At 37.1% G+C, this 26,166-nt stretch overlaps 1 protein-coding gene and 1 pseudogene across 9 annotated transcripts; both read right to left on the bottom strand.

Annotated features, from left to right (window-relative positions):
• Positions 1 to 1,873: 1,873 nt before the first annotated feature.
• LOC127180117 (NACHT, LRR and PYD domains-containing protein 3) lies at positions 1,874 to 25,511 on the bottom strand. Of its 9 annotated transcripts, none has more exons than XM_051134066.1 (12): positions 15,438 to 15,574; positions 13,606 to 13,860; positions 13,301 to 13,462; positions 12,403 to 12,567; positions 11,976 to 12,140; positions 11,549 to 11,713; positions 9,156 to 10,949; positions 7,219 to 7,389; positions 6,874 to 7,044; positions 4,794 to 4,955; positions 3,152 to 3,198; positions 1,875 to 3,075 (listed from the first exon to the last, which is right to left on the bottom strand). In XM_051134066.1, exons 3-12 carry the CDS (start codon positions 13,447 to 13,449, stop codon positions 2,537 to 2,539), a joined length of 3,528 nt encoding a protein of 1,175 aa, XP_050990023.1. In that variant the 5' UTR covers positions 13,450 to 13,462; positions 13,606 to 13,860; positions 15,438 to 15,574; the 3' UTR covers positions 1,875 to 2,536. The 9 variants fall into 9 exon arrangements, with proteins under 9 accessions (XP_050990026.1, XP_050990023.1, XP_050990024.1 ...); XM_051134067.1 differs by lacking the exon at positions 15,438 to 15,574 and adding an exon at positions 14,712 to 14,838; XM_051134068.1 differs by lacking the exon at positions 15,438 to 15,574 and adding an exon at positions 14,095 to 14,225.
• On the bottom strand, positions 16,601 to 26,166 carry LOC127179602 (NLR family CARD domain-containing protein 3-like; annotated as a pseudogene).

The raw sequence follows: 26,166 nt of genomic DNA, 5'->3' as shown, positions 1-26,166 counted from the left end.
GGTATTCTAATGTGATATTACGTAACTGGTTTAGTTGATCATAACTATAGATATTATTTGTAGTTTATTTGATATGAATAGTGTACAAGTGCAACAAATCCTTCTTTGAGAACCAGAAGATGCTTTTCATCACATTATAATCAAATATATCTTTCCACTTGTAATCTTTAATGGCCGGTTCGACCTTGCAGAAAAAGGTACCATGCCAAGAATCTTTTGACTAAAATATTTATTAGTTCCAGTGACATTTATTCCCTGGATCAGTTTTTAAACGATTTTTACTCAACAAACTCTGTTTAGCCTCTTTTTATGAAGGTTAAATCTTTGGTGTTTGAAAATTAAACTTCATTTGATTGGTTTTATTTTAAGTTCACTTTAAGAAACAAAATATGACTGTCTGTAAAATGAAATTTTAAGTTTTTAAAAGAGAAAAATTATCTTTAAGATCTCACATGGGTTTGAATCAGATTCAGTCCGATGGTCAGTTTTCACCCCTGTGGCGCATCTTACCCCCTGACTCAGTTCAACTTACCTGGGGCAAACTGAGCCACAGGAACCATTTTTAAAAAAATAAGAAGCCATATTTTTAGAGCCCTTTGTCATCGATACATTCTGATCATTTAAAATGATAGGAAACATCCTGAAATTCCTTTAGATATTTTCATTGTCTTCTGCCTAATTTTCCCTTATCTAGAAGACCCCTTAAGTAAAAAAATGGCTCACCTTACCCCACTCTTCTCTATCGGTGCTCAGGGTTACAGTGTTAACACACAATCAAGCACTAATTCCATTTCAAAAAGTGGGTGATAGGGACAGAGACAGGCTTTCAAACATAAAGCTGTTGTAAATAGGCCTATTTCAGTTTCCAAGGACTCATAGATTGGTTCTCATAATCACAACAATAAGAATGCTGTAACAATCTTACAAAATACAAACAAACAGTGATTATCAGGTATTGTGTGAATATTGAATTGCATCTCTTATTAGTTCCCACTTTAAAAAAAAATACTGTAAATTGAGTCTATTTCAATAAGAGGTGTCAGAGACCTCTGGTGGTGAGATGAATATACTGCACTGGATTCACAGTTTCACAAACTTTCTAAAGTTTTCGTTACGATGGTCGCGATTTCTCCCCAAGAGTTATTTGCCATCTGACTATTTCTATGATCACGCATTGATGGATCATAGAGATGTTTGCACAGGCGTACCTGTTCAGCCAAAACAGCTTTAAAATTGTTCGTGATCAATGCGGTGACACGCGAACAGTTCACTCGTGATGCCGTGCACACCGGCACGCGACATGGTTGATTTCACAAACCCAAGCGAACTTGCGGACGCCTCGAGTATAAATCAGCCTTTACGTTGCACAGATTTAGGAGCTAGTTTTAGCGCTAGAACGCTTTGTGAAATACTCTTAGAGCAAAAACTTAGAGGAGTCCTAAATTTAGGACTGGCACGCCCATTATTTTTAAGATTTTCTCCTAAATCGGCACGTCATGAGCTACATGTTTTGTGAATACGGGCCCAGGACTTTATAAACCTTTTCAAATTGGAAACCTTTGTTTAATATAAACCTGTGTTTATATTTATAGTCTAAATAGATTAACAGATATTGAACTAATAACGTTACCAACACTTCAACTGTCATGTAATCAATGTATTTAAAATTGTGAATAATGAATTATGCTGCATAATGGCATAATAGCAATTTAATCAGCAGTAAAAGAAAAATCAGTGAATGTCACACGCTCATGAGACCTTAAAATCATCCTGTCATTGATTCTTGAGACATGATGGAACAAATGTCACACAGCTTCCACTTGCATTCGTTTTTATTATTTGAACAGCAAAACTTAAACTTAAAAAATGAAACGTTTATAATAAAACATTTAACAAATTACTTACAGTGTTTACCAATACTGAGTGAAAACAGACATTTATTAATGAAAATTACAATAATTACATATTATGATATAATAGTTAATTGAACAGATAATGATACTTTTCTATTAAATGGCTGAGAAGATTTGGAAGCAACAGTCTAAAATACATAATCTGAAAATAACATCAGCCCATAATAATGCTAATCTCAAAACCTGATCGTTGAATGTATTCAAGCTGTACAATTATGAGAGATTCTCAAACTCTCCTGATCATTGAGTCTCTACAAAGACTAAATGTGACATAAGGTTAATCCACATCTTCAACTCTATTAAACAATCAATTTGACTGTGCTTGTGAGACAGTTGACGAGTGATCAGGAAGAGATGTCAGCCTTCTATAAAGTAAGATGAGCTCCACAGCCTTTAAAATTTGCAATTAAGTGTGTCTAGAAGATGAGCTCTGACTGACCCTCAACCACCATAGTAACGGATCTAGAGGTTGCTAAGAACTGTTTCCTGTGAGTGAGAAACTAAATCTTCCTTCAGGTGGTGCTCAGAGACTCAGAAAGACAAAACCTCTGTTGAGCTGCATTGAAATATCTTTTTAAAAACAAAACAGAATCTATGTGTGTGTTTCTATATCGCACTGGTAATTACAGAAAGATTTTTAATCTCACACATGAGGAACCATAATCAAATCCAAATCCAGCATAGAGTGGTTCAGTAAATGTGCTGTTGAATGTGTGTAAGTGTGTGAGTGTGTGTGTGTCAGAGACACTGTAAAAGGACAGAGTGCCGGCCGACCAGTCCAGATACACTCCTACTTTGTTAGAGCGACGTGAAGGGGCAGATATGTCTGTGCGCTTATTATTGTGTATGACAAAGAAACTGTCTTTAGAACAGTTCAGACTCCAGGACTTTTCACTGTATCCAAACCTACAGTCACTCCTCCATTCTTTCCTGCTGATTCCTGAATACGTCACTGACATACAAACATTCCCACTCCCTTCAGCCTCCCAGTAACTACGTCCAATCAGACTCTCTCTACACAGAACCTGAAGACACTCATCAAATCTCTCTGGATGATCAGGATACGGCTGCTTCTCCCTCACATACGATGCCTTTCTGTTCCTCTCAGACAGAATGAGACGAGTGTTTGCTGTGTTTAAATCCAGTGTGAGGTCACATGCATCTGAACACACAAAGAGCAATTATAACATTTCTAATACATCAAAACAACGATCAAGGTGTGTTTGTGTGTGACCTACATTTCTGTGGTCCTGTTGTAATCCTTATCTCTCCTCCGTGATCCACACTATAAAGAGAAAAGACTGATATACTGTATAGCACTAGTGCACTTGATTCTGTTCATACAGCGGGTCCAGCCCTTCAACTACATTATTTCACTCAACACTAAAAAAAAATCCTTAAACCTTGAGCTACACATTTACTGTTGTTTAAGTTTTAATAACTGATATTCATCTACTCACTGCAGAAATCCCTTTTTGTTCAGCTGCACTAAGCTGATCTGCTTTATTCAGTATCATGAGGAGAAACATCATTCTCATTTAGGGCATTTCACTAAGCGGTCTGAATGTGCCCAAGCACGTTTTGACTCCCGAAGTCTGATGAGTTTGACTCGTGTGATCAATTGACTGTTTGCAAGGTATCATTATTGGTCAGATCGCTGTCATCAAACTCATCAAGCACAGAACAACGACTACTTTTGCGTCCATTACTCTCATGATTATGACAACAAACATCTTTTATTGCTAACTTTGTATACTTTTCAATTAATTTAGACATAGGGCTTGCTGATATGACCAAAAAGATCATAATAAAATGTTTAATATCAGTCAATATTGATAATAATCATTTCAAATCTTTATTTCTGTCAAGTTTAAAGGCAGATTTTTGCTTCTAAGTGAATGAGTGATATAGTTTCAAATAATATAACAGGTTTGTGTTGCCTCACATTGATGATTGTCTTCAGCACAGTTTGGAGTGCAGGCTACAATATTAATATTATAGTACTTTTATGTTTGACAGCAGTAGAGGCTTGAGTTATGATGCAGACGTAAATGTATGCTGATTAACAACAACAGTAATATCAGTAAAAATTGTAACAACCTCATTTTTATATGGTGAGATGGTTATATGGAAAGAAGGGTCTTATATAGTGAAACAATCAGTTATTTTCATAAAAATAATACAATTTATATACTTTTTAATGTCAAACGCTCATCTTGTCTTACTCAGCCTTTTTTTTCTGGTTCATGACAGTTAGGGTAGGTCGAAATACTTCCATCTCATGTTCTCCCTCAACTTCAAAATCATCCTATATCACTGTTTTACCTTTTTTGTTAAGGGTGTTTGATCTTCTTTGCATGTTCAGTTTTTTCAAAGACTGTGTCGGTACTTCTGAAGGGATGTAGGAGGATTTTGAATTGATTTTTGAAGTTGAGGGAGAAAATACGATTGGAGTTTTTCGACATACCCTAACTGTCTTGAGCCAGAATACAAAGAGTTCAGACAGAGCAAGACAAGATGAGCGTTAACTATATGGTTTCTAAATATAGAGTTCTAACTATAGAATCTTAGAAATTCTAACTATATGGTTTTTCTTATTTGTATGAAAAACAGTAGTCTCAATACGTGGTATATTTCTTGCGTACAGTACCATGGTGCAGTTAGTGTTACTAGCACGGTAAATGATGGCGATTTGTAGATTAAAAAGCCTTCTGACTGTATCATTGCACACAGTGTTTCTCTTGTTTGTTATCTGGCTTTAAACTAGTTTAAATCACCATTCAAGCGCAGTTCACACTGGATGTCACAGCAATGTTTAGTGTTTAAAGTGCACACATGTACAAACACACGTGACAGGATGATTGTTAGTGTTGAACATACTTGAGTTTGTCAAGTCTGTAGTTTGGATCAGCGAGCAGCTTGACTAACGATTGTCCTGGGTGATTGTAGCTCAGATCCAGCTCTCTCAGGTGTGAGGGGTTTGAACTCAGAGCTGAAGCCAGAAAACAACAGCCTTCCTCTGTCACCATACAGCCAGATAATCTACAAACACAAACACACACACACAATATCACATCATCTGGGGATGGAGATCATCTTAAACTGATTTACACGCAAGAGTGTACAGCTTTCTTGCTTTAAATTTCTTTCTTGCACTTCCAGAACAAAAATTTACAGATAATGTACTCACCCTGTTGTCATCCAAGATGTTCATGTCTTTCTTTTTTCAATCATAGAGAAATTATGTTTTTTGAGGAAAATTCCTATGGTGCCCACGAGTTTGAACCTCCAAAATGTAGTTTAAATGCAGCTTCAAATGTCTCTAAACGTAGGGTCTTATCTAGTGAAACGATCAGCCATTTTCTAAAAAAGTAAATAATTAAAATTTATATACTTTTTAAACTCAAATGCTCATCTTGTCTAGCACTGCCAAGTGCATGCTTACTCCATGCAGTCCTGTTCAAGACAGTTATGGTATGTCGAAAAACCTCCATCTCATTTTCCCCTCCAAATTTAAAATAATCTTACTTTGCTGTTTTACCTTTTTTTGTAAAGGGCATTCGACCTTCTTTACATGTTCACTTTGTAAACACCGGGAGCCAGTACTTCTGCAGCGATGTAGGGCGATTTTGAAGTTAAAGAAGAAAATGAGATAGGAGTTTTTCGACATACCCTAACTGTATTGATCTGGAATGCACAGGGTTCATGCAGAGCTAGACAAGACCAGCATTTGAGGTTAAAAAGTATATACTTCTTTTGATCGTTTCGCTAGATAAGACCCTTACTCCTCGGTTGGGATCATTTAGACCCCTTTGAAGCTGCACTGAAACTGCATTTTTGGAAGTTCAAACTCGTGGCTCACTGGCATAAATAATTAATTGAATTAATCTGACTTGTTTTTGTTTTTCCTATTATATTATTATTTGTGGGGTTTTTTTATTGTTTATATTATGTTCTAATTCTACTGTGTTTTGTAATAAGAATGAGTTAATGAACTTCACAAAATTTTGTTCCTGTTAATATTCACAAGCTAAGCATATTAATGTAGCCGAACTTTTCTTTGGGTGTTTGTTGCCTGATGGAGCGTCATTAGTGGAACACTTTCTGAGTTTCCCCTTGTGCGTGTACAATATCAGTCTGATATATGTGAAGCTGACAAGCGAGTGGGTTGATCACTTCTCTCCGTGAATACCTCTGAGCGTAACCAGAGAGAGAAGCCGATGCACTTTCGATCCACTGATGATCTCTCAGAATACGTCACTGGATCTCACTGCTGAGTGGTTGTGTAGTTCTTGTGCGACAGGTCCAGACATGCTACATGGGCACCATAGAATTCCACTATTTGAAGATAAGTCCTGTAATATTTTCCTCAAAAAACATAGTTTCTTTACAACAGAAGAAAGAAAGACATGAACATCTTGGATGACAACAGGGTAAGTACATTGTCTTTGCTCTGGAAGTGAACTACTCCTTTAATATGTCACCTTTGGTAATACTTTATTTTAAGATGTCCTTGTTACACGTTACATTAACGTATTATAATAACAACAGTAAATTATGCACAATTACATGCAAGTAACCCTAACCCTCCCCATATAGTAAGTACATATAGTTTTCACTCAGTAGTTAAATACATAATTACAGTGTAACAATAACATCTTAAAATAAAGTGTAACCTCACTTTCCCCCCCAAAGGTGACTGATTACAGGTTCAGTTCAGCTGGAGACACTGTGTTGATGTTGATGGAACAGAATTGATCTAGTAACAGTTTCTGTTCAACTCCACTCTTCACAATTTTGACATTTTAATCAGTGAATAAATCATTTTCCAAGACAATAGACTAAAGCAAATACAACCCCAAACTCTTCTTGATATCTTATAAACACTCAGAAGATTGGGACCAGAGAAAAGGGCACCTTTAATTTTATAACCAATTGAACATTTATATCTTTTTCTTACCTCAGTATGTTGAGTTGACAGTGTGAACTCTTTAGTCCATCACACAGAAGCTTAACTCCTGAATCCTGCAGGTCATTATTACTCAGGTCCAGCTCTCTCAGTGAGTTTGATAATTGTAGACATGAAGACAAACTTTCACAACACTGATCAGTGAGATTACAGCTGGTCAATCTAAATGGAACAAAGTACATTTATGCTAATGTATATTGCCTTGCCTTCCCAAAACATGCAATTCATAAATATTTTCCCCTTTGTCTCATATTAGCAATTGTCAAGTAATACTGAATGTAAAGTATATGTCAATTTATTGTCTGGACAAAATTGCATTTACAGAAAATTCCAAACCTCAGTATGTTGAGTTGACAGTGTGAACTCTTCAGTCCATCAGACAGAAACTTCACACCTAAATCCTGCAGGTCATTGTTACTCAGGTCCAGCTCTCTCAGTAAGTTTGATGATTGCAGAGATGAAGACAAACTTCTACAGCACTGACCAGTGAGATTACAGCAAGCAAATCTATAACACAGGATGAAATATGGTTCAATAAACAGGACATGGTCAGTTAAAATAATACTTCTGTATTCTAAATATGGTATTGATAGTATATTAAACACATAACTAATATTGTATTTTTCACCAGAAGGTAAACTCTGAATATTGACTGACAAACATATTTAAATTAGTCTGACAATGTGAAAGTATCATAAAATTGACTCCAGATCAGTTGTAGTCATATATTTGAAGCACAGTTAAAGCTCTGTTTACTAAAATCACATGACAGAACCACTTTGATTTATATTCCAAAGCAACGAATGCTACACAACAGTGCAGTAAAATTAAATGAGATAAACACACAGAATGACAGTCATTCTTGTACATAAAGCAGTAAAGTACTTTATTCATTCAAGTCCTAAAAATTATTTTTTTACAGTTTGAAATGGTACAGTTTAATCTTTGTCTTTTCATGCACTGACACAAATCATGCGTTCTAGGTTTCTGGTTTAGATTTTAATTTACTTCATTCAGGCTTCTATTGTTATTTTATTTCTGCCTATTTACTGAGTAAGGTTTTTGGATTACAACTTTGTCAGAACAAATACTATTGCCTAAATACCAAAATAAGGCAATACAGCTACTCTAATTGGTTTATGACAATAAAATGTGTTAAAGTCCAAACGTTGTGCTGTTTTTGACTGCGGGGTCACACGTGTCTCAGTGTAATTGAGGCTAGCTGATAAATGCTGTAAGGGTAAAACCTCATTCCACTGATCTCAAGAAATGCATTATTTACGCATCTTTCTGGCATTTTTGGGAGCTACTGGAACAGTGAAAAAGATCTACCAGTCAAATGTGATCGACAGGTTCGCGAACACTGGCATAAAGCATAGGTGCCTTCTCCTGTTCCTGTAATGTTAGGAGGAGGTGGCGTAGTTACATCTGCTTTAAATATTCAATTTAGTACGAAAAATACAATTAAGAAAATGCTAAACTCATTACAAAAATACATATAATATTTACAACAGCAATAAATACTAGTTTATGACAGCAGCAGCCAACATATGAAGTCGTCATGACAACCATATACATATTGTATATTGTTTATGTCTCGTACACCCACATTTCATACACTAAAAATCTTTGCATGTGTTCATCTGAAAAAAAAAAAAAAGATACAGTGCATACAGTCCAGAGTCCACACATATATGCCTTTTATTGTTTATAAATCCTGTGCATGAGGTTTATAGACAAGGCCTGCCTGACTGTCACAAATTAATTTTTTTTTGTTACATGCATGAATTAAATTATGAAAAACAGATTAGACATGCGTTAATGTAAGGTTTTACTTGTATTACTGCATTACAGGACTTCTGCATGCTATGCCTGTTTTTTCAATTTCTTTGAAAAAATGGTGGGACATGTCCCACCTATAAATTATGCATATGGCTATAACTGCACTCTGTTACTTAAATCTCCAGGAACAAGACTGGCACACCTGGTATAAAGTATAAGTAGCACTGGAAAAATAAAATTCTGAACAAATTAATTTATTATAGTTTTATAATAAATGTCTAAACCTGCACATGCTTTTGATTCTCCTTCTGAGTCAGACGGGTAACACATGTTGTTTGCAAGTACCTATGACATCTAACATTAAGAGTTTTGTCCACTTCAGATGACTTTTTATTTTGCTTTAAATAAATCAAAAGATATCTGTGCTTTTAAAGAAATCAGTGTCATGATTACATTACAGTGTTACTGTGTCTTAACAAATTAATACTCACAGAGCTTTTCTGCAGTTCACCACAGCTGGTATCAGTCTCCTTCTACCCTCATCTGATGTGTTGTATTTCTTAAGATCAAACTCATCCAGCACATCCTCAGATATCTGCAGCATGTAGGCAATTGTTGAGCAGTGCCCAGGAGAAAGTCGATTAACTGAGCGAGTCTCTGATTTCACAAACATCTGAATCTCTCTGTACAGAGTCTGATCCTTCATTTCCAGCAGACAGAGAAACAGATTGATGCATCTGTCAGCTGAGAGACCTGAATTACCCTTGATTTTGTCCTTAATGTACTGTGTGATTTTCTTGATGGCTTCTGAGCTGTTCACTGTGTGTGTCAGCAGATCCTGTAAGAGTCTCTGACTAGACTCCTGTGAGATGCCCAGCAGGAACCGCAGGAAAAGATCCAGGTGTCCATTTTGACTCTGTACGGAGTTATTAACTGCTGTTTCTACTGGCTCATACAAAGAGAATTCCCGACTGTACAAGCGATACTGATTATCCTGAAACGACTTCTGTAATTTAATCTTCTTGACTATGTAGGTATAAAACTCATAGAAAGCTGCTAGAAACTCCTGAAAGCTCAGATGAATGAAGCAGTAGACTTTCCTCTGATGAATCACAGATTCCTCCTTAAAGATCTCAGTGCAAATCCCAGAATACACTGCAGCATCAGTGACGTCTATGCCGCTCTCAATCAGGTCCTCCTCATAGAACATCACATTGCCCTTCATCAGCTGTTTGTAAGCCAGTTTAGCAAGTTTTATAATCACGTCTCTGCTGGACTTCAGGGGTTTCTCTGTTCTTTTTTCATCATACTTTTGCTTCTTCATGTTAATCTGAGTCAGCAGGAAGTGGATGTACATTTCAGTCAGAGTTTGAGGGATTTCTGCACTGTAATTTTGTTTTAGGAGGTTTTGAAGCACAGTGGCTGAGATCCAGCAGAAGACGGGGATGTGACACATGATGTGGAGACTTCTTGATCTTCTAATGTGTGAGATGATTCTGTCAGCTTGATGCTTGCAACTGATTCTCTTCCTGAAATATTCCTCCTTCTGCGGCTCATTAAATCCCTGAATTTCTGTCACACGGTTGATATATTCTGAGGGGATCTGATTGGCTGCTGCTGGTCTGGAGGTGATCCAGATGAGAGCAGAGGGAAGCAGCTCTCCTCTGATGAGGTTTGACATCAACACACCCACTGATGAAGATTTATTCACATTACAAACTTTTTGTCTGTCTGAAAACATCAGTGTAATTCTGCTTTCATCCAGACCATCAAAGATAAACACAACCTTGCACTCCTCGTAAATCTTTAAGTCCAGATCATGAAGTTCAGGGTGAAAGTCCAGCAGGAGTCTGTGAAGACTGTACTGCTGATCTTTAATCAAGTTCAGCTCTCGAAATGGAAGCACAAACATGAAATCTACATCCTGATTGGCTTTTCCCTCAGTCCAATCCAGAATGAACTTCTGCACAGAGACGGTTTTTCCAATTCCAGCGATGCCTTTAGTAAGAACAGTCTTGATTTTGTCTTTCTCTTCACATCCTGGTTGATGTAAGGGTTTAAAGATGTCATTGCAGTAGATTGGAATGTCTTGTGTTCTGGGTCTTTTCTCCATCTGTAAAACCTCATGTTCTTCATTCACTCGTTCACTCTCTCCCTCTATGATGTAGAGTTGTGTGTAGATCCTGTTCAGGAGGGTTTGATTCCCTTGTTGTATGATTCCCTCAAATAATCTTTCATACTTGTTCTTCATGTTGGTTTTGTGCTGGTCTTTGAATCTTTTCAATCTGCAAAAAGAGTGAAATGAAAATCAAAACAATTTTCCATTCCAAGTCATCAGTAAACTATTAGAGAAAGTTGAAAAAAAATCTATAATTGCTCTAAATTCAAAATTTTCTATAAATTCTTAAGTTCTAAATTAATATTAAATCTCTTATTAATTAATTATTACATATATTAATATTGTTAAAATATACTGTCAACTACACCACAGAAAGAGTATTGCACAGTGCATATTACAAATTTCAGTTTTTACAGTTACACTTTTCTTGTCCAAACTCAAAGGTCTAATTTTATCCCATACTTTTATACCATACAGATGCTGAATCACTAACAAGGAATAAAGATTGGAATATAATCATCTGACAGACCTCAACCCTTTAGACATATTATATTATATATACATTTTCACTTCTCTATATTTTCAGAGAGAACATTTTGAATAAAATAGTCCCTTGCTGCTGTCTAGCATAAAGGATTAGCATGCTGATTAGATCAGTAAACACCATATTCTGCAACTACAGTACACATTACTTTTGTAAGAGTTGATGACAAACTACCAAAGACCTGCGCTAAGAACAAATGGTGCAACTGAACTGATACTCACTCAGGGTCAGAGGTCACTGCTCCATCACTGAGTTCAGGAGGGTCATTCATGGATCTGTATCTCTTCATAGACACACAGCTGGCTTCTGGAGATTCTACTTTATGTTTCTGAACAGTAACCCCCTCCTTTCTCCGCTCATAGAGACTCATACTACAGGCAGAACTACTGAAATACACAGAACAGAAATGCACTTCATTTAGGACTACAGTCATCAACATTTTAAACAACACTGTTTTGTTTCTCCCCCTGCTGTATCAAAATATACTGAACCATGACATGAACCGAGGTATTACATCTCTATTTTAAGAAAAATGGCTTCAAAAGATTATGTATTTTGAAAGCGCTGAACAATAAAAGTTACATTATAACTTCAAAATCTTAAAATCTCCTTGAAATGTCGCTAGCAGTAAAATCACATAATACTTACTCAGGGTCAGAAGTCACTACTCCATCACTAAGTTTAGGGGGAGGGTTCATGGATGTGTCACTCTTCATAGACAAACAGCTGGGTTCTGGAGATTCTGCTTTATGTTTCTGAACAGGAACCCCCTCCTTTCTCCGCTCATAGAGACTCATACTACAGGCAGAACTACTGAAATACACAGAACAGAAATGCACTTCATTTAGGACCACAGTCATCAACATTTTAAACAACACTGTTTTGTTTCTCCCCCTGCTGTATCAAAATATACTGAACCATGACATGAACCGAGGTATTACATCTCTATTTTAAGAAAAATGGCTTCAAAAGATTATGTATTTTGAAAGCGCTGAACAATAAAAGTTACATTATAACTTCAAAATCTTAAAATCTCCTTGAAATGTCGCTAGCAGTAAAATCACATAATACTTACTCAGGGTCAGAGGTCACTACTCCATCACTAAGTTTAGGGGGAGGGTTCATGGATGTGTCACTCTTCATAGACAAACAGCTGGGTTCTGGAGATTCTGCTTTATGTTTCTGAACAGGAACCCCCTCCTTTCTCCACTCATAGAGACTCATACTACAGACAGAACTACTGAAATACACAGAACAGAAATACACTTCATTTAGGACCACAGTTGTCAAACATAAATATGTTTTATTGAAAATCAGTTTTATAAGTGTTGGTAATATGGTTTTGCCCTGGGCCCCTATCAATGCAGTTATGACTACAGGAAGAACAAGAGAAAGTGGAACTGATGGCCACTAGATTGTAAAGTTTTGAGTTTTCTTAGACCTGTTCTCATTTGTTTGCCAATTGCTGGCACCATTATCACACCCAATGACACCCAAAAGGTGAAATGAACAGTAGTGCCAAAGTACAATAACACACTGAAATACTTTTGTATAGTTTCTTTCTCATCTACTTAAACATCTTAGCAACAGGTGGCAATACCCAGCCCTAATCATCAGTGGCGGCAGATCTGCCCTTTCTGCAAACAGCCTGAACAAGGTCATTCCTCCCACAAAATTAAATAATTGCATAAATAAATAAGTACAAAAAATAAACAAGAAAATATGGTCATAAAGTTTTAAAGACAGTCATAGTTTGTCTAGTAAACCACAGTTTAACAACATTGTTTTGTTTTTCCCCCGCTGTATCAAAACATACTGAACAATGACAAAGCATTACATCTCTGTTTTAAGAAAAACATCTTCAAAAGATTATGTATTTTGAAAAGCACTGAACAATAAAACTTACATTATAACTTTAAAAATCTTAAAATTTCCTTGAAATGTTGCTAGCAGTAAAATCACACAATACTTACTCAGAGTCAGAGGTCACTACTCCATCACTAAGTTTAGGGGGAGGGTTCATGGATGTGTCACTCTTCATAGACACACAGCTGTGTTCTGGAGATGCTGCTTTACATTTCTGAACAGAAACCCCCTCCTCGCTTGGATCATTAAGACTCATTTTACAGGAAGTGCTGTTAAAACACACAGACATACAGGGAATTCTTTTATGAAATGACTTCACAAACATTAAAAAAAGTTCTATACAGTATGTGTGTAGTATGACTGTAATTCGGACATACTACATCTGTCTTGTTGTCACTGTCATATGACCTACCAATGTCAAGTTGTGTTGCTTTGCTGCCATTCAAAAATCCTGTGGTTTTATGGGATAGTGAAGTGTCCATTGGATGCACACCCCTCAATCTAGCTGGTAGCGGTAGGTCATCCAGATGCTTCTTTTCTACCCTTGTTCTGTTTTTCACCCACTATATAGTATAAATGGTATGCAATTTCGGATGCAGGTTTTTTTGTCTGGCCAACTCACAATTCAAAGGTAACTGCCAAATGGTGTATGAATCCACTGACACAGCTGTCAGAACAAAGACGTAACCATAAATACATAAATACATTCTAGCAAAGCTTCATTTCCATGTCACCACAAAAGACATACTGTGTTTTATCAGCAGGCATTTTGTATATAAGGCTATAATAAAAGAATCAAAAGATCAGAATAAAAGATCAAAACAGACTGACGTTACAGTATTTTTACAGATGCTATTAAATTAAATGCGTGATAATAAATCCAGAAATGTGTTTTTCAAACCTGCCACTGTCTCAACAATGAAGAACATCAAAAACAAACTTAATTCAGTTCATAAGTCCATTCTTTCTCTAGATACAAGTATTAACTTGATCCACATTATTCACAGCCTTTCCGTCTCTCCAGGATTCGTTCCTGTTCTTCCTTTCATAAAAATGGAGTCTGAGAAAATAGTTTCACTTTGACATGAAGCGATTCAGGTTTATATTTTTACCTGACGAGAGAAAAACTATGTAAAACACCTGCTCAGGTGTTTTACATAGTTTTTGAACATGTTTAGGCTACATCTTATACAAATGCAAACACAAAAGCATGTTTACACAAAGCTTTTACTTTACCTGTGCTAACAACGTTTTGAAACATACAGCACTAACGTACATCTACCGTTCACAGAAAATGACAAGTTCAGAAGTATTTTTATGAAGAAAAATATGAATAAAATAACAAGCCAACGCCAGTGTCCCCTTATATGTTGGATTATGGTCGTCTCAACTTCTAAAGAATCAGTTATTCTGTATTTTAAGAAGCATGCTAAATAAATGTTATTCTCCCCTCACTTTCTCTGTTGTGTTCTCTGTACAACAGTTAAATAAACAATAAGTTAATATTGACCAACTTACATTTTAGACACAATATCGTCGGTTACTTATTATTTTTGCTCAGTCAGTAAAAATATTTCCACATGAAGCCAAAACATTTGGGCGTTTCCGAAGAAAACACGGATGTGTTATTTGGTTTGTGAATGAATCACTATGGAACGAATCGGTTGAATCAATTGAATGGTTCAATGACTCTCATCGCGCACTCACCTGTGTCACTTACGATGTGACTACAGAAAAAGTACTGAAAAAGTGACAGATTGTTGTAATGCTTTTTATTATATTAACTATGCAACAGAAACTGTATTAATTTATAAATACTAAATTATATAACTAATACGATTTTTTGAGCTGTTATTAGTAATAATAAGAACTGTGTCCCTCACAAAAACTAAAAATACTGCTAGTAGGAATTGTTTTTTTTTTCTCTCTCTCTCTTTTTATTAATTAGAGATATTTTAAATTATGTCCTACTAGCATAATTTAAAAGGACAGCGCAAAAACCATTCAATTAAATTCATCTTCCTTTTATAAAACAGAAATGTATTCATTCATAATGACTGAAGTGTTCTGGAAAAGCCAGAGACAAAGGCCACTGGTGGTGAGATCATATACACCACTATATTCACACACTCATTTGAGCATGAAATACCAAACCGTCCTATATTTTTGAGCTAAATGGGAAAGTTCAGACTGTGTAACATCACTAAAGAAAAAAAACCTTACAAAAGCAGATGTTCAGCTCACCCTCAGCGTGAACAGCAAACACATTCATCCAAATGTAGTGTTTATCGATGTCCAGGAGAGATCTGGAAAGCTAGACTAGGAAACAAGGTAAAGCAGAGATGAAATGCAAACAAGAGAATTTGTTGTGTGTGTGTGTGTGTGTGTGTGTGTGTGTGTGTAAGTAAGAGAAAAGGGGTTGTCTTTTTAACAGTTGTGATTGTCAGAGAAAACAAAAATATGTGCAAAAAAGGGCATGTGCAGAAGTGCAGAACGTTTTCGGGTATTAACTCTTTCTCAGTGCCATGTCCTGCTTTGCACTGTTCATGTCCGTTTTGCACTGTTTTGCACATATTTTTGTGCCCTCTGAGCAATAAATGAAACATGCCTTTTTGGCTGAATCTGGACGAGTGCAGATCTCTTTCATCTTTATATTATTGTGGTTCAGTTTTGAAATGACAAGAGCTTTAATAAGGAGCTGCACTGCATACTCTGATAGGACGAGTCTGATTTTTCTGGTTGGTGTTAGTGTTGTAGACCCCAGTTAAACAGTCCTTCATCCAAGCAGATATGTATTAAAGGCGAACAGAGTGGCTTCACTGACATCATGAAAAGAGAAGTACTTAATTGTGGGGAGGAATGCAACACCACAGGGAAGAAGCATATAGAGGAGACAGAGCAAAAGTTACAGCGAAAGGAGATCAGAGGAGTCATTGGTGAGCATGAAGAGAGTGAAGGAGAACTGGATAAAGAAGTGACAGAAATTTAATGGAGTGACAAGGCAGTTGTCAGTGATACAGTTACGTGTGAGGATGAGGTCTAGTTATTTGCCTGCTTTGTGTGTCTCAGCTGCTTAAGGTTTGTCACAGTGAATGTTGAAGTCACCAAGGATTACCAGCTGTGTTTCATCCTCTTGGAAAGAAGACAGCAGCATGTCTTGACCTGGAGGACTGAAGGTGTCAAGATTCATTTTGGCAGAATCAGTAACAGTAATGACATGATATTCGAAGAAAGAGTAAGTGCAGAGAGAAAAGAAGTCAAGGTCTTTATCAAATAAACCTTTTTGAATCCACATTTTTTAAGAAAATTATCTGTATTCATATATTTGTAATCTAAATATATTAACACAGATACTGAACTGTAACATTACCAATAATTCACCTATAACGTAATGAATAAATCTACATTTTTATTTAGTTATTTCAAGAGCAACATTGCTAGATTCGTAAATATTCACAATAAATACTTGACATACTAACAGCAGTCATAAGAGAGAGATTTATGAGACATTCTCAACTCTACTGGTCATTGAGCCTCTACAAAGACTGAATCTGACATGAGTTTGATCCACATCTCTATTGAACAGTCAGTTTGACTGTGATTGTTTTTGTGATTGTAAGATAGACAGTTGTGATCAGGAAGAGACGTCAACCTTCCACATGGAGCGTAAGATGAGCTCCACAGCCTTTAACATTTGTAATGAAGTGTTCAGAAGATGAGTTTTGACCTGAGCCTCATATACTGTAGTAACACAGCAAGTGGTTGCTAAGTACTGTTTCTTGTGTGTGAGAAAGTAAATCTTCCTCCAGGTGGTGCTCAGAGATTCAAAAAGACAAAACTCATATGCAGATGCCTTTATAAAAAACACAAAACAAGGTTGTGGTGTGTCCGATTCAAACTGAAGTCAACATGTGTTTTTGTATACAATGAGTTTATGAATGAGTTTTTTTCACTTAACTGTGTGTCTCATATGTTTCTCATGAAAGGCTGTTTAATCTCACACAGAGAAACTGAACTACCAGAATAAACCCCAAATCCAGCATAGAGGGGTTCAGTGAATGTGCTGTTGAATGTGTGTAAGTTTGTGAGTGTGTCAGAGACACTGTAGAAGGACAGAGTGCCAGCCGACAAGTCCAGATACACTCCTACTTTGTTAGAGGGACGTAAAGGAGCAGAGATGTCTGTGCTCTCATTATTGTGTCTGACAGTGAAAGCGTTATTAAAACAGTTCAAACTCCAGGACTTTTCATTAAATCCAAGCAAACAGTCATCACTCTCTCCTTTCCTGCTGATTCCTTTACATGTCACTGATATATTAATGTTCCCACTCCATTCAGCCTCCCAGTAACAGCGTCCAGACAGACTCTTTCCACATAGAACTTGATAACACTCATCAAATCTGTCTGGATGATCAGAATACGGCTGCTTCTCTCTCATATGTGTCACTTTTCTGTTCCTCTCAGACAGACATAGATAAGTGTTTGCTGTGTTTAAATCCAGTGTGAGATCACATGCATCTGAATACAAGAAAAGAAATTGTAACACTCATAAAACAACAAAACAGTACTTAAAGTATGTGTGTGTGTGTGTGTGTGTGTGTGTGTGTGAGAGAGAGAGAGAGACCTACATTTTTGTGGTCCTGTTATAATCCTGATCTCTCCTGCATGATCCACACTATAAAAACAAAAGATGAACCCATAAAAATGTGGATGGCTGTTCAGAAACGATTTTGTTAATGTTCATATTTTCGAATGATTATATAACGTGTTAAATGATAAATATTGAAATAGCATGTGTAAATGTAAATGATGTAAGCAAATGATGACAGACGTTAAATTTTGTATGTCCAAACTCAGGCCAAAGTCCCTTCTGATTAAAATCCTTTAAGCTGTGCTGTATGTCTTTCAGCATTGCATGTAGTTTCTGATTCACAGTCTCTATCACTGGACAAGTTCCTCAAGCCTTGACCTACAGACTCTCCTCTACATCTACTAATCATTTGGGTCTAAATCCTTTTATTTGTGCAGGTGTTTTTATTAATAAATAAGATCCATTTACTAACTGCATTAATCTCTTGGTGTTAGGCTGCACTGAGCTGATCTGCTTTATTCAGTTTCACAAGGTCAAACATAATTTCTTCTCATTTAGACTGTGATCTCTGTGTCTTCAGATCCAGCAGCATCAAGAATGTACTTTTTAAAGCAGCAACAAGCTTTGAATTGATGTTTTGGGATCAGAGACTTGAGTCTGTTTCTCAGATGCTGCTGTTATGAGTCACAAGCAGCTGGTGAGCTGAATCAAGATCATCTTCAGTCACAGAGTTCAAGACATGCCCTTATCTTCCTGTGCAGTATTGATGAGTATATACAGTATGTGCTGTATGCAGGGACATATGAGTTTTCAATTACTTTATGACACATGACAGGTTTAGATTGTTAGTGTTGAACATACTTGAGTTTGTCCAGTCTGTAGTTTGGATCAGAGAGCAGCTTGACTAATGATTGTCCTGGATGATTGTAGCTCAGATCCAGCTCTCTCAGGTGTGAGGGGTTTGATCTCAGAGCTGAAGCCAGAAAACAACAGCCTTTCTCTGTCACCATACAGCCAGATAATCTACAAACACATACAAATACTCAACATCACATCATCTGGGACTGGAAATCATCTTAAACTGAAATACACACAGGAGTGTTCAGATTCCTGTCACTATGCAAAAATAAATAAATAAAATTACTAATTGTTTCAGTGTATCACTTTTTATCCACAGATCACAGACTGCAGGTTCTGTTCAGCTGGAGTAACTCTGGTTTTAATGTTTTACTTAGTGTGTCAGTGTTGATGGAGCAGAATTTTTTTCTCAAGAACAGTTTCTGTCATCCCCATTCCTCGCAAATCTAATCACGGAGTAAATCATTTCAATAAATATCTCAAAAGTTCATAAAAAACAGGCTGGAACAAATGCACACTTAAAGTCTTCAGACACACTGGGGTCTGTGATATATTACCCAAAAAAAAACAGTAAAGCAGAGGGTACCTTTCATTTAATAACCATGTAACCATGTGTTTATTACCTCAGTATGTTGAGTTGACAGTGTGAACTCTTCAGTCCATCAGTGTAACAGTGAAGTAATAAGCAGGACATAGGTCATAAAAACACCAAAGAGAAGACAACACTATTACTTCAGCTGGTATTTAACTAACAATAAAATGTGAACCATGCTAAAAGTCCAACATAAATTCACATATAGCAAAAATAATAAACTAAATTGCATTTTTGGTATGAAAAGATATGGCTAGTAGATATGGCTAAACTACTGTATTTGCAAAGATGTTTATAAATGTAATATCTTTGTAAACCTAAACTGCATAAAGTACTGTATGATGAATAAGTTATAGTGAATCTCATGAGAGAAAATAAAATGATTTACTATTTACTAAACTTAACTAAACTCTGTACATGTTCAAAACCTCCTTCTGAGTTTGACTGATTCCATGTTGTTTGGAGTGTGTCAAGAGAGACTAAACACTTCTAACCTCTTCAAACAGCTTCTGATTTACCTGTAAATTATTAGTGTCATGATTTGATGAAGGAACATTACCGTGTCTCAACAATACAAACACATTCATTTTTATCTCCAATCACATAAATTAATACTCACAGAGCTTTTCTGCAGTTCACCACAGCTGGTATCAGTCTCCTTCTACCCTCATCTGATGTGTTGTATTTCTTCAGATCAAACTCATCCAGCACCTCCTCTGATATCTGAAGCATGTAGGCGATTGTTGAGCAGTGAGATGGAGAAAGTCAATTGATTGAGCAAGTCTCTGATTTCACAAACTCCTGAATCTCTCTGTACAGAGTCTGATCCTTCATTTCCAGCAGACAGAGAAACAGACTGATGCATCTGTCAGCTGAGAGATGTTCATCACCCTTGATTCTGTCTTTAATGTGCTGTGTGATATTATTGATGGTCTCTAAGCTGTTCACTGTGCGTGTCAGTAGATCTTGTAAGAGTCTCTGATTGGACTCCAGTGAGACGCCCAGTAGGAACCGCAGGAAAAGATCCAGGTGTCCATTTTTACTCTTTAAGGATTTATTAACTGTTGATTTTAGTAGCTCATATGAGTTTTCCAAACTGTAACGCTGATATTCGTCATTCAGAAACGACTTCACTGATTCCTCATTCTTGACTACATGGGAGTGAAACAAAAGAAAGCTGCTAGAAACTCCTGAAAGCTCAAATGAATGAAGCAGTAGACTTTCTTCTGATGGATCACAGATTCCTCCTTAAAGATCTCAGTGCAAATCCCAGAATACACTGAGGCGTCAGTGACATCTATGCCGCTCTCAATCAGGTCCTCCTCATAGAACATCACATTGCCCTTCATCAGCTGTCTGAAAGCCAGTTCAGCAAGTTTCACAATCACATCTCTGTTATACCTCAGGAGATTCTCTGGATCTCTCCCATCATACTTCTTATTCCTGTTGTTAATCTGAGTCAGCAGGAAGTGGATGTACATTTCAGTCAGAGATTGAGGGATTTCTGCACTGTCATCCTGTTTCAGGAGGTTTTGAAGCACAGTGGCTGAGATCCAGCAGAAGACGGGGATGTGACACATGATGTGGAGGCTTCTTGATCTTCTAATATGTGAAATGATTCTGCTGGCTTGATGCTCATCACTGATTCTCTTCCTGAAATATTCCTCCTTCTGAAGATCACTGAACCCCTGAATTTCTGTCACACGGTTGAAGTATTTTGAGGGGATCTGATTGGCTGCTGCTGGTCTGGAGGTGATCCAGATGAGAGCAGAGGGAAGAAGCTCTCCTCTGATGAGGTTTGACATCAACACACCCACTGATGAAGACTCATTCACATTACAAACTTTCTCATCCTCTGAAAACATCAGTGTAATTCTGCTTTCATCCAGACCATCAAAGATGAAAACAACTTTACACTCCTCATAAATCTTTGAGTCCAGATCGTGAAGTTCAGGATGAAAGTTCAGCAGGAATCTGTGAAGACTGTACTGATGATCTTTAATCAAGTTCAGTTCTCGAAATGGAAGCACAAACAAGAAATCTACATCCTGACATGCATTTCCTTCTGCCCAGTCCAGAATGAACTTCTGCACAGAGACAGTTTTTCCAATTCCAGCGATGCCTTTAGTAAGAACAGTCTTGATTGTGTCTTTTTCCTGATATCCTGGTTGATGTGAGGGTTTAAAGATGTCATTGCAGTAGATTGGAGTGTCTTGTGTTCTGGGTGTTTTCTGTATCTGTAAAACCTCATGTTCTTCATTTACTCCTTCACTTTCCCCCTCTATGATGTAGAGCTGTGTGTAGATCCTGTTCAGGAGGGTTCGATTCCCTTCTAGCTTGATTTCCTCAAATAGGCTCTCATACCTTTTCTTCATGCTGGTTTTGTGCTGGTCTTTGATACTCTGCAGGGCTGTTTTGCTGTTGTTCTTCCTGAAGACATTCTGACAGTAGGAGACAAAACGAGTCAGAAGGGGCTTCAATGATCGGCTCACAATTCCTCTTCTCAATCTGCAGAAACAGTGAAATGAACAGAACAACTGTGAGCTTAAGAGCATAAAGTTTCTGTGCTCCAGAATGTGGCTTTCTGAGTGTGTGTGTGGTGTGGTGTGGTGTGCGTGTGGGTACAAGAGTGAAGGCAGCATATTATTTTAGAATGGTGAAAATCAGAATATAATTATGCAAAATGAACAGGTCTTAATGTATTTTAATTTGAAGGGAAAACAAAATGTGAATTTTGACGTTTACCCTAAATATGTTTTTAAATGTCTTCAGTGTATGTATGCATTAGAAATGATCCCAGCACTCTCAATTGTCCTTTAAACAGGTGCTTGTGCCAGTGTTTTGTATGATGATGCTACTGTAGCACTGGTATACTGTGTAGCACCTTCCTACATACCCAGATAGAACACGTACATCTATAAGATGTCTGTTAAAGATCACTTGATCTGGAAAGCATCTGCTGTGTACAAACATCTGACAGACGTCTGTAAGATCTCAGTTTTACATGCATTCTAAATCAGAAACATCTTAAATCACGAACATCTCCTTCAAAAGCTCTCCGGCCACTGCCACGACGCCAGGGCCCAAACCCTCCTCCATCTGCTGTAGGTGAACTAAAAACCAACTGATAACAGGTCAGTGATATGTGTCTACGATAGCAGCAACATTCAGCAATGTTTACAGAACAAGTGGGGACGCAGTGTACCAGCAAAGGACCAGCTTAAACCAGCATCAAAACATACCTAACCAGCATCCCAGCATCAAAACACACCTACCAGCATATGCTGTTTTTTTTCACCAGTGGAAATTAAAACCACAAAAGAAATTATAACTGTTTTAAACACTTTTGACCTGATTCAGCATGTGCATGGACCCACACACAATCGTGGACACACTCTAGATTTACTCATCAGTAAGGGTCTAAAGATTTCATCCATTGTTATTAAGGATGTAGCAGTATCTGATCACTTCTGTATTTTCTTTGATATACTGATCTCTGCTACCACTCAATCTAGATCCGTCTCTGTCAGAAAGAGATGTATTAACGAAAACCCTAATGTGCTATATATGAAGGCTACATCTTCAGTGCCAAGCATTTCTGCAGACTCTGTTGATCTTCTCCTGGATTCCTTTAACTCAAAAGTTAAGAATGTCATTGATGACATTGCACCTGTGAAAGTCAGTAAGACAACTGGAAGACAAAAATCATCTTGGAGAAAATCAACAGCAGTACAGAGTATGAAAAGACAATGCAGAAAAGCTAAACGGATGTGGCGGAAGACGAAACTTGAAATTCACTATAGCATCTATAAAGACAGCCTTCATGCTTTCAATGTGGAACTAGCCACAGCAAGACAGAAGTTCTTTTCAAACCTTATAAACAGTAACATAAACAACACTCACACTCTTTTGCTACTGTTGAGAGACTAACAAACCCCCCCAAGTCTGACTCCCAGTAAAATGCTCTCCGACAGCAAATGCAATGAGTTTGCTTCCTTCTTTTCCGAGAAGATCAGTAATATCAGAAAGGTGATTAGCACATCCTCAAGTTATGCAGAGGTCAGACAGAATCGACCACAATTTCAAAAAGAAGTCACTATGTCTGTTTTTTGAAGCAATTGATAGCAAAACTTTGGAAGAAATAGTGCAGCACCTTAAATCCTCAACCTGCCACCTTGACACACTTCCCACATCTTTTTTTCAAAAGGGTGTTTAACTGAAGCAGATCTCTTAGAAGTGGTGAACACCTCACTTCTTTCTGGGACATTTCAAACTTCCTGAAAACTGCAGTTGTTAAGCCCCTTCTGAAAAAGAGCTTGATAACACCATATTGAGCAACTATAGACCAATATCAAATCTTCCTTTTATAGGCAAGATTAGATAATAAATTATATTCGCTTCAATTCTGATTATGGCAAAATATCAGTGCTGGTACTACTAGATCTCAGCGCTGCGTTTGACACTGTCAATCGTAACATTCTTCTAGAGAGACTGGAAAACTGGGTTGGGCTTTCTGGGATGGCTTTCAATTAGTTCAGGTCATTCTTACATACATACATCCCACTAAGTCAAATAATGAGAAAGAACCAATTGCCTGTCACAGCTATGCTGATGATAACCAGATTTACATAGCCTTATCGCCAAATGACTACAGCCCCATTGACTCCCTCTGCCAATGCATTGATGAAATTAACAGCTGGATGTGCCAGAACTTTCTTCAGTTAAACAAGGAGAAAACTGTATAAAACTGTAAAAGTCACTGCATTTGGAAACAAAGATGAAGTTCTCAGGGTGAATGCATACTCTAGGGGTCAAACAACAAAAAATCAAGTCAAGAACCTTGGTGTGATTCTGGAGTCAGACCTTAGTTTCAGTAGTCACGTCAAAGCAGTAACTAAATCAGCATACTATCATCTCTCAAAACATTGCAAGAATTAGATGTTTTGCTTCCAGGCAAGACTTGGAGAAACTTGTCCATGCCTTTATCACAAGCAGGGTGGAATATTGTAATGGTCTCCTCACTGGCCTTCCCAAGAAGACCATTAGACAGCTGCAGCTCATCCAGAACGCTGCTGCCAGGATTCTAAATAGAACCAGAAAATCTGAGCATATTACACCAGTTCTCAGATCCTCACACTGGCTCCCAGTTATATTTAGAATTGATTTTAAAGTACTTTTACTCGTTTATAAATCACTCAATGGCCTAAGACCTAAATACACTGTAGATATGCTCACTGAATATAAACCTAACAGACCACTCAGATCATAAGGATCGAGTCAGTTAGAAATACCAAGGGTTCACACAAAACAAGGGGAATCCGCTTTTAACTATTATGCTGCCCACATTTGGAATCAGCTTCCAGAAGAGATCAAATGTGCTAAAACATTAGCCACATTTAAATCTAGACTCAAAATGAATCTGTCTAGCTGTGCATTTACTGAATGAGCACAGTGCTACGTCCAAACTGATTGCACTATGTATAATCCTTTCCTATTTTTAACTGTTTTTAATTTATTTTAAATCAATTTTTAAATAATTTTAAAGTTTTTAAATTTTCTTGTTTTATTGTCATGATTATTATTTTATGATTATTTTACTTCCTTTTATGTAAAGCACTTTGAATTACCATTGTGTATGAAACGTGCTACATAAATAAACTTGCCTTGCCTTCCCTAAAGACATCTAATATATGTCTATTTGACATCTGATAGGAAATGTCCTATAGACGTATTGCAGATGAGCAAACACTCTAAAAAAAATACATCTTCCAGATGTAAATGCTGACACCAAATAGATGTCTCCGTGATGTATGTGTGCTATCAGGGTAGTGTAGTTGAATGATGCACTGCAGACATCTGAGAAATATTTGGATAATGCACATATAATGCAGAACATGATTTACCCATGTAGGACATGTTCCTGGGTCCTTGCTTATCAATTTTTATACTCACTCAGGGTCAGAGGTCACTGCTCCATGGCTGAGAAGAGGAGGGATTCCCATGGATGCATCACTCATAGACACAGCTGGGATCTGGAGATTCTGCTTTATGCGTGTCAGCATCATCATCATCATTTTCTCTCTTAACATTGTGACTCATTTTAGATGCAGAGCTGTAGAAACCAAGAGGGAATAGAAGAGAAACGCTTTCTGCTTCTAAGTGAATGCTACATTAAAAAAAATTAGGTGAGTACTAATGCACTCTGTAAAGCCTAATTGCTCTGGCTCCTCAGTATCTGAGCAATATTATGTCATGTCATCGTGTTTATACTCACTCAGGGTCAGAGGTCACTGTGCCATCACTGAGAAGAGGAGGGATTCCCATAGATGCATCACTCTTCATAGAAACACAGCTTGGTTCTGGAGATGTAGCCTCCTCCTCTCTCTTCACATAGTGACTCATTTCAGGGGCAGTGCTGTAGAAAAAGACAAAAAACAGGCAACTGTTTTCCCTTATTTAGACATAAGAAGTGGAACAATGAAATCTTCATGAATTCTCATGTCACAGACTATTAAAGTATATAATGAAACAAAGATTTGGATGAATAATCACCAGTCTAAAGCTGTTCAACTCAACTCCCATTTCAGTACATTCTGAAATGACTCCTAAAATCAGAGTAAGAAAAACTCTCAGTAGACTATGCTTAAGCATCTGAAAAAACTGCTAAATTACAGTAGGACAGAAATCTAAGTATTTACACATGCAGGTTCACATTGATTTATTCATGAGAATAAATACAGAAATGTGTTTGTTCAAACCTACCTCTGTCTCAATGGTAAAGAACATCAAAACACTTCATTCAGTTCATAAATCCATGCTGTGTCTGAATAGCAGCATTAAACCGATCTGTTCTCAAACTGATTATTCACAAACAGAATTTCTTGCCTGATGTTTTTTGTGTTCTTCCTTTAACAAAATGGAGTCTGTTGAAAT

The sequence above is a fragment of the Labeo rohita genome, chromosome 17 (genome assembly GCF_022985175.1).
Source record: "Labeo rohita strain BAU-BD-2019 chromosome 17, IGBB_LRoh.1.0, whole genome shotgun sequence".
Classification (NCBI taxonomy): domain Eukaryota; kingdom Metazoa; phylum Chordata; class Actinopteri; order Cypriniformes; family Cyprinidae; genus Labeo; species Labeo rohita.
This window is presented reverse-complemented; position numbering and strand designations above follow the sequence as displayed.